The following is a 10,139-nucleotide window of genomic DNA, read 5'->3' as shown; positions in this document are numbered from 1 at the left end:
ATTTCGAGTATGAGCATCTACTGAGTTTTATTTATATCAACCATTGTCAAAAAATTGATCGAACGTTGTTTCGACAGAACTTCCTTCGCACCAAAAGTATAATGAAACATATTCAGCATTTTCGAGTTGAGTCTTTTCTTTACACAATTTTGTGATGACCTAATAAACATTTACTATCAACACGTATACCACCTTGGATTGGTGCAGTGTAATACTAAAAATAACTGTATTGTATTCCCAAAATTATCTGCGAAAATCGAGTGAGCCATTCCATCAATTTTTTGGGGGGAATAAATAAATATTCTTAACAATTTACCATGCTTACAATAACTTTAAAACGTCTGCAATATTTCAAAATTCAGTTTTGCAATTCTTGATTCAGTCAATAAAATAAATTAACTCAGTGATTAATTTTTTTGAGACACCCCCTATAAGCAAAACTAAAAAATATGAATGGAATGATAAATCACAAGTATAGCCTCATCCTATTTTGGACATTTTAGATAGGATTCATTTGGCAAAATTTTGGGCTGACGTCATCAATTTTTTGGAGGCGAAAAGTAAATATATTTTGAATACAAATTTATTATGCTTATCATATGTTTAAAACATCTGCAAGATTTCAAAGCATTCGATTTTCCAGATTCAAAATTAAATTTTGGGTGAAACCGAGTTCACGGGGTCAGCTAGTATATTATATATTAATATTATAATTGTAACATAAAAACATCGAACATTAAATTATTTTTTATTCATAATCTTAATGAAAAGTGTCAAAAAACATTATATATATATATATATATATATATCACATTAACACAAATACTAAAAAAAATACTAACTAAAAAAAATTGACTTACGTACATTTAACGTAACACTAGCACTCCGAACTAAGCCTCAACCAAATTCCTCACATGATTTTATTGTGTTTATCAAAAGATGGTCCAGTTTTTATTTTTTTTTGTTCCATTTTTATACACTAAACTATGTGAGCTTTCAACGCATGGATTTAAGGTAACCAAAACAAGAAGTAAGAAATCTTACTACCCTATATTCCAATGCAGAACATTTTGAACATTTGATGTAAAATTATTGTTTTTTAAATCTTAAGTTGATATTTTTTCAACCATGTAATTTTTTATTTAAATTTTTAAAAAGCTTTAACAACAATGTATTCACTATTTAGTCAAAATTATTTGGAAACAGCATTTAAATCAATCTGTTACGCTGGCACCTTTATTTCAGGTTACGTACCCTCAGTTCTATTATTTTTACAATCATTGGGCACTAGTATAATTTTTGAATAAAGTGTCCTGCGCCAGGACTATGACAGGTGATAGTATTGTCAAACCTAGCTGCGATGTTGAGAAAAAATAAAATAATGCATGCGTTACATTTCTGAATTCAGTGCTATTAAAAAAAATCATGTTAGCTCTGCGTCTCATAAACAAATGAAGTATAAAATTCTAAAAAATTGCAGACAATAGAACTTGATTATTCCTAAGCCCAAATTAAAAAAAAAAAATAGCAAATGGTTCTCGCTATATAGAACTGCTTCCATACTTTTTAGCGACCTGTATGTTGTTTTTTAATTTAATTTTTTAATAACTTTTAATGCTTGGTTGATTTCACACAGACTGACCCTAAGCTAATATTTTTACATTAAAAATAATATCTAGATTTTTTGATAAATAACAATTTGGCAGAGGATGATGATATCTATTCCCTTTGTTTTTGTCACGTCATTACGTTATCGTTAATCAACGAAAACAAACTGATAAATTATTTAAAAGTTTGTCTCCAAACATATATTTCTGATACACATGATCTCAAAAAGTGAATCGATCAATGACAACAATAATAGATGAGCGTTTTTCAGTTTACCAAACGTTGTCGTATTTATTTAATGTACATAACACAAAAACAAATAATTAATTCAAAATGTGGACGAAAATATAGTCACAAAATTTAACATATCATGGAGTGTTGACACAAAGGATAAAAAAATTATTGGCTACACAAAAATTTAGGTACCTACATATACATTCAATTTATTAAAAGCCTTACTCCTTAACATCCGTTCCATTCTTATGACGAGTATTTATATGACGCTGTAAAGAATAATGGTGTTTCGTCTTAAATGAACAATAGTCGCACTGATACGATTTGATCTTCGAATGGATCTTCAAATGCCTCCTTAAAATAGACCCACATCTACTTTTAAATGAACAGGTCGTACATGCGTACCATTTACCTTCTTTTTCATCCGAATTTTTTAAGTACGATGGCAGTTTGGCTTTGAATGGGCAATTTTCACATTCGTACCATTTAATTTTTTCTTCGTCTAGATGTTTCACACGTAGGTGTACCTTTATGTATTCTTTATACTTAGTTTTGAAACAACACTTTTTGCATTTATACCACTCTTCGTCGTTGAAGTGTAAGCTCAAAGTGTGTTGTCTTAAAGTATATTTTGCTTTGGCCTTGAATGGACATTTTTGGCACTTGTACCATTCAACATCTTGTTCATCTAAGTGGATTCTATTTATGTGAATTTTTAAAGTGGATTTATATCTAGTTTTAAATGGACATTTGTCGCATGCATACCCCCTGTGCAAATGGAGAACTCTAATGTGACGAATTAAATTACTTTTTATTTTACATTTGTAGAGACATTTGTCGCAATAATACAGTATTTCGTCAGTTTGTTTGATGTCGGAACTGTATGTGGCACTCTCTTTCAAAGAATTCACACTTTGAGGATTTTCTTTCGTTTCCGTGCATGCTGAAGTATGCTGAAACAACTTTAACGACAAATTTGGCTCAAAGTAATATTTGGCGCAACCGTAGTTTTCTTTGCGGGAATCCTCACTAGATGTTTCCTCACTAGATGTTTCCTCACTTGATTCTCTCTTAGGGCCATCATGTTTATTAATGTGTTGTTTAAACACAAGTGGCAGTTCCGTCTTAAAATCACAGTCTTTACAGTGAAAAACTTCCATCTTGGCGTTGTCACAAGCAAATGTTTCCAGGAAGAATCAGTGTCGTCTCACGTGATTTGCCATAAGGAAAAGACAGGTTGAAGAATAAGGGCATAGTTTACAAGTGTTTTTTCATAGAGACCTCCCACCTGTTGCGATTGCTTCACAATATTCCAAAGCCGATATTCTGGCCACCTAAAACCAGTTTATCACTGTGTGGAAGAATACTGGCATTTTTCTTACACAAATCCCGTCAGAACACAGTTAAAACCGGAAAGAATGAAATATTTCTTTACACACTTGTAACCAGAACAAACATAACCGCACAAATTAAAATCCCTAGTGCAATAGATTATATTAATTTCTGCAATCGTGCCGACCAATCACAACAAAACACATTGGCGTCAAATTCAAATTAGTGCAAATTAAATTGTCTAAGCACATTTTCTAACTGACATCGATTTTTGTTTTTTTTAAATGTTCTTGAGACCTTCATTTTTATTTTTGATATTTGTTGCAATTTTTCCAAGTTTCAACTTCAAATTTTTCAGTTTTGAGCTTGGACAATTTTTAGATAAAATTTTTATTTACATATAAAATAATAAAGTCGGGTGAGAAGTTACAAACGGAAATCATAACTTATGGAAAACATCCAGAACTAGTGGTGTGAAATAACCGAGTATTTTCTTGTTAATAAACTGCCTTTACACTAGTTACACAAGCTGCCGTCGGAGCTCATTAAAAATAAATTGCAACAAACAAAATTTAACATAACCTTTCACCTCATAACTATACAGTTAATTACCAAAACGTCGACATATTCAAAGTTACGGGCATATCAAAAACGACAAAGTGAATTTTATACATTCAAAAAATCAAGGGTTTTCTGTAAAAACGGATTGACCAATTTTTGAAGGAGGCGCTGAATAATTCTGAGAAACAGTAAAAGCTAGATACAAAAGTATTTACTTGTAGGTTATTATAATATTAGGAGTATTGTGATGATAATTTGCTAACCCAAACCCGTGCAAATTTTGAAATGATAGTCATCAACGGTGATCCTCAACACATGGAACCCTACGTTGTGTTTTGAAATGGCGGAAAGTGTTCTAATGCAAGTGGTGGACCGCTAAAGTGCCTTGAATTTACGATACAACAATATGGCGTCAAAAAGTTGTATTCTCTCTACTATAAAATCTACTTGTTCTTTTCAAATGTACGACTACCTATAAATTTCGATCTTGTTAAATGTACAAAGTTCTCTAGTCTGCAATATCGCACCTAAAGTGAACGAATGGCCTTGCACACATTATTATCGTGGGGTGTTGGCAAATTTTTGTTTTTGTTTTATTGGCAGTCAGAGGAAAAAGGACATGATTCAACAGTTTAAGAGACGTGGAACGTGTAGCGCTAATGGTTCCAGATCCGGTCTTTGACTGTCTCTTCAAACTAACCACAGCTACGTACAGCCATGCCGCGGTGTCCTCGCAAACGCCCGCTATGCCTACTGTGTCCGATGGCGCCTGCAGTAGTTGCTTCAAGCTTTTTATTCCGCAAGTATATTGAATGCTTGACCAAGAGCTTTGGCTAGCTTCAGCAGAGTTTCTTCTCCCAGCCGGACACTCTCCGAGTATCTCACGATGGCGGAATCCGGTGTTACGAATAAAAAGTAATATAAATGAAAGGAAAATTATCAGTCTGGACTCTCGCCATCGGAATTTAATAAAGCAAAATACATACATAAAACATATGTTAAATATCGCCGAAAACACAAAATGTCGTCCGGTACACACGTCGCTTTGAGAGGCGTGTCGGGGTGTAAATGTTCCAAAGTTGAAGTCAAAGAACAAATAAAACATAACACAATGTCAGCACAAAATCTCCTTTCCTTCTTCGAATTCACAACGACATTTACTTCACTGTTCATTTTCTAAGAGAGTCAAATCAATGCGTAAAACTAAATTATGAATAATGCCAATTAATATTTTAAAACTTCCAAAAAAGAATCTATTAAATTTAAATAATATTTAAGTACGGAAAACTGTCTATACCCTTAGATGAACAATAGAATAAATTTGGTGACTTCTTCGGTTTCAAACAAGAAAAATAAAATGTAAAATGTTGAGAGATTGCGTGGAGTATAATAACAATTTTCATGACTGTTATTTTGTATTAAGTTGAATCACGAACGGTTAAAAATCCTAACATGAACGGTGAATTTATAAGCAATCAACAAGAGGAGACTTTAATTTTCCGGAATTTGCAAACTGTTTGAGTAAAGTAGGTAAATACTTTTTATACTAATTTCATGAATTTCTCAGGTTTGCGCCACTGCAACCACATATTGAACTCGCATAAGGTAATGTTAGATCTAGTATTTACTAATGTAGGTAAATGCGTTGTCTTCAAGGAAGATGAGCCCATTTTAAGGGAGGATAGTCATCATCCGGCTTTTGTTATAAATATGATTCTTAAGTAAGCGCTGTTCGTCAAATTTTCAAAACATTCAGGTCATAATAACTACAATTTTCGCAAAGCAAAGTTTCCGGTTCTATACTCTAGCTTATTTGCTACAGATTGGTCCTTATATAGTTTCAAAGATGTTAATTTGGCATGTAAAACTTTTTATGATAAAATATATGACACTGTTGATTCTTGCGTACCCAAATTTACATCTGGCAGCAAAAACTTTCCCAAGTGGTATAGTACTGAATTAAGAATGACTTTTAAGCTTAAGAATAATTTTAGGCGAAAATACAAAAAATGCAAGGCTATCCGTTATAAAGATGAATTGATTAGATTGCGAAAAATGGCAAAATTAATAACTAACCGTGACTACGACGATTACCTGAACAGTGTAAGACAATCGCTGGGTAAGGATCCAACGAAATTTTGGGACTTTAGATATTGTCTCAGGCTTTGCAAAATATTTTCAGAGTGTATATAACACTTCGTCTGCGGGTACTCCTGTCTCTTCTGATAGTATGGCAGTGCCTGCGTCCTGCGTTCATCTTTCAAACATAGACAAGTTGGACGTTGAGAAGGCTCTGCACACTTTTGGTATCTGGAAAATGGCGGATTAACTCTCCGCTACGCTCTTAACAATCAACTGGTGAGTCTGGGAAAAATAGTAAAAAAATTCCTTCTCACATTTTGGTGGAGTTATAATGATTTTAAAATTGGTTCTTTTGCTAGGGTTAACAAGTAAACAACACATTCATTATCACAATAAGAAGACTGCAGTTTTAACATTTAAGCGCACCGACAAATCAGTTCACTTCGACTACTGCTTAAAAGGTGTGAACTTGCAACGTACAACTGAAATCCGAGATCTAGGTGTAAGATTTGACAGTATCTTATCTTTCCACCCTCATATAAATGACCTAGTAGCGTCTTCTCTTAAACTTTTAGGTTTTATTGTCAGAACATGTAGGTGCTTGAGTAATCCTGTAGCCCTAAGGACTTTATATATAGCACTTGTACGCTCCAAGTTAGAGTACTGTCCCTAATATGGTCTCCCTATTATGCTTATCAAAAATTAAATCTTGAAAACGTTCAGCAAAACATTTATTTCATCTTAGCACAGGTCCCTTTCCCTCTAGGGGTTTTGATTATAAGGAGATTTTAAATTCGTGTTCACTAGATACCCTAGAATGTCGATGTAAAATGTCTGCAATAAAATTTTTATATAAGGTCCTTCAAAACGATATAGACGCCATTTACATAATTGGCTGCCTATGTATCAATGTACCCCGTTTACATAGTCGCTATCACTGTACATTTAATTGTCCCAGAGCTAGTTCAAATGTTCTTTTTAATGCTCCAATATATAAATTGTCACAGATTGGTAACAGCCTTGGCGAAGAACTTAACATTTATGTGTCTTTTTTTAGACTAATTATTTAGTTTTTTAGTTTAACTTAGTTTAGTTTACTTCAATTTAGACCTTAGAATTATATGTAATTTGCCCTATAACTGGATGTAAGTCTGTTGGGCAATAAACCATTATTATTGTTTAAGACCCCCCACTGACCCGGAAATGACCGGCATTCAGGCAAGACGTCTATCATCACGGGTATTAAGACCAAGTAGTAATGATATGCATTGATCTAATCTCACCCCATCCCCAAAAGTCTAGCGTAACTACCGATAATTTATGCGCGCATTACTTGGAAAGTGACCTACACTACTCTGATCTACTGGTGCTAATCTAATCTGACTGACATGATCAGACTGTTCGAGAAACTTACGAACAATATGACATGTTCCTAACAAAACAGCTTTTTGAATTTTGAGAATTATTGAATCATTCAAATGCAAAGACTTTAAATTCTCAACTAAGCTATTTGGGACTACAACTACATTAGAGATAACTAAGGGTAGAATTGAATTTTTTTTAAGATTCAACATGGATTTCATTTCTAACGATAATTGTAGACATTTTGATATCTTGGTGTGGTATATTTGAATAATGTTGTTTGTGTTAGGAATAGCAATGTCAATGAGAATGGCTTCGTTCGTGTGTTTTTTGATAAGTATGATGTCTGGTCTGTTAGCTGTAATGTTTAAGTCTGTAAGTATTGTGCGATCCCAGTATAATTTGTATTATTTGTTATTTTCAAGGAGCGGAGATGGAATGTAAGTGTAATAGGGTGTCGTATCTTCGATTAAGTTCATAAGTGTTGCTAATTCTTTGTGAATGATTTTGGCTGCGTTTTCGTGTCTAGCTTTGTAGTAGTTTGTGCCAGGATGCTGCAGGAGGAGATTATGTGTTGGATCGTTTCAGGTTTTGCTTTGCAGAGGCGACAGCAGTCGTTTCTTATATTCGGATCTTTGATGATGTATTTTCTGTAATTCTTGGTATTGATTACTTGGTCTTGAATAGCAAACACAAATCCTTCTGTTTCGGCATACAAACTTGAATTTTTTAACCAAATCAATGACATCTTCTTGTTGACATGAGTTTCTTCTAAGTCTTTGTAGAATTTTCCATGTAGTTGCTTTTGTTTTAGCCCACTTATTATTTTGTCTATTGTGTGGGGGGTCTGGATTTCTTCGGTGTTCGACAGATTTAAGTGTGTGTGGTTCAAATCTGCTCTTGTGATGGTGCGAAACATTTCATTTCTTTCTGCTCGTTTCAAGAAATACTTCTTCAGATCTGAGATTTGTCTCTGATATAAGTTTTCTAGGTTCTGGAAACCCCTTCCTCCATTCTGTCTTGGTAATGAGAATCTTTCAATGGACGATTTTGGATGTTGCCTTCTATACTGTGTGAAGATTTTCCTTGTTGCGATGTTTAAATTTTCAAGATCAGTTTTGGACCATTTAATGACTCCAAAAGAATATGTTAGCAGTGGAACGCAGAATGTATTTACTGCTTTCATTAAATTTTTTTCATTTAACTGTGTCTTCAATATTAATTTTAATATCGGTAGGTATTGATCTTTCAACTGTGTTTTGTTTTGGGATGATTGATGTGGGAGGATTGACAGAAACCCAGATATTTGTATGTATCGTATCGTTCTTGGGCTTCGATTATTTCCTTATTCTGGGTTATATGTGGTACTTGGTGTAGGACGCTTTTTCTGATTGCTTGAGTCTTACATTTCTCAATACCAAAAGACATACCAATATCACCGGAAAATTGTTCAGTCAGATTTAATAGGTTTGTTAACTGATTTTGTGTACTTGCATATATTATTATGTCATCCATATACAGCAAGTGACTTATTCTGTTTTCTCTTTGTTTGTTAATTCTTATATTGAACCTATAAATGCAGCTGTTCAGGATACCGGGGAGGGGAGTTATTGCTAAGCAGAACCATAACGGGCTAAGAGAATCGCCTTGAAAAATTCCTATTCGGATCATTATTGGATCTGACTGAATTGTTTGTTCATTTAAGGTTATTTGGAGGGTGGTTTTCCAAAATTCCATAGAACATTTCAGAAAAGTGCAGATTTTAGTATCAATTTTGTATAATTCCAGAATTTTGCATAGCCAGGAGTGAGGGACAGAATCGTAAGCTTTCTTATAATCAATAAAAGCAGTATATATGTTTCGGTTTTCTTTTCTAGCTTGTTCACAGATGATGGAATCTATGATTAATTGCTCTTTGCAACCAAAGGATCCTTTAATACATCCTTTCTGTTCTTCATTAATGATGTCAGAGTTAAAACAGTGTTGATGGATTTTTTGTGTAATGCATGAGGTTAATATTTTATAGATTGTCGGTAAACATGTGATAGGTCTGTATTTTGATGGATTTTTTGTGTCGTTATCTTTAAGTTTTAGGTATGTTACACCATGACCTAAGAATGTTGGAAATGAGGATAGGTCAAGAAGTAATTTAAGTGATGTAGTAAATGAATATGCATACAATTTAATTTTTTTATCCAAAAATTATGGATTTTGTCTGGTCCTGGTGATTTCCAATTGTGTGTCTTATTGATGGTATTTATTAATTCGGCAAGTGTTATCTGATGATCAGTCATTGGTGTAACTGTGGATAGTTTATGGGATATATGAGGAATCCATTTGGCAGATTGGTTAAATTCAAATTCTTCAGACCAAAATTTTGACCAAAATGTTGTTATTAATTATAATATTATTAATAATAATATTATTATTGTTAATCAGGTACGCTTGTGGGGAAAACCTCGGAGAAAACTGTGCCGTCACCGTCAGTAGGATTACGTTTCGTTGAAATAAAGCAAACCAAAATAAACTTAACTGAGGTAATATTAATCCTTAACGCGTGGTTGCACCTACATCAGACAAACAGGTCAGGCATCTCAACCAAACAGGTCTGTTGGTTGCCTATGTTTAACTATTTTCTTAATTCATTTTTCAAATTCAAATTATTCAAATGAAATTTCGGGCCGCTGTTTTTTTTTTTCGGGGCCAACTTTTAACTCAAATAAGAACACCACATTACTTAATGCAATGTTAAAACAACATTTAAAATGTTTCTTAATCTTTATAAAAAGATAGTCGCAAAATATAACATATCAAATGCCAGGAAAAACCAACTAACAAAAAGTAGATGTATATATATTCACCGTGATACTACCATACTCAACTAAGCCTCAACAAAATCCCACACCTGAATTTTATGATCTTAAAAAGATGGTCCACTTTTAATTTTGTAATAGCAATTG

General features: G+C 33.4%; 1 protein-coding gene across 1 annotated transcript; it reads right to left on the bottom strand.

Moving 5' to 3' along the window:
• Positions 1–2,063: 2,063 nt before the first annotated feature.
• Positions 2,064–3,002, bottom strand: LOC135142553 (zinc finger protein 64-like). Its single transcript, XM_064074270.1, has one exon. The coding sequence runs from the start codon at positions 3,000–3,002 to the stop codon at positions 2,064–2,066; it is 939 nt and encodes a 312-aa protein (XP_063930340.1).
• Between the last annotated feature and the right edge of the window lie 7,137 nt (positions 3,003–10,139).

This window comes from Zophobas morio, unplaced genomic scaffold (genome assembly GCF_036711695.1).
Source record: "Zophobas morio isolate AGI-343-1 ecotype UQ-CSIRO unplaced genomic scaffold, CSIRO_AGI_Zmor_V1 ptg000049l, whole genome shotgun sequence".
In the NCBI taxonomy this organism is placed as follows: Eukaryota; Metazoa; Arthropoda; class Insecta; order Coleoptera; family Tenebrionidae; genus Zophobas; species Zophobas morio.
Note: the sequence above shows the minus strand (reverse complement) of the source record. Positions and strands in the feature narration are given on the sequence as shown.

What these genes read in the sequence shown, in the direction of transcription:
- LOC135142553 (XM_064074270.1), bottom strand. Translation starts at nt 3,002, where the DNA reads ATGGAAGTTTTTCACTGTAAAGACTGTGATTTTAAGACGGAACTGCCA.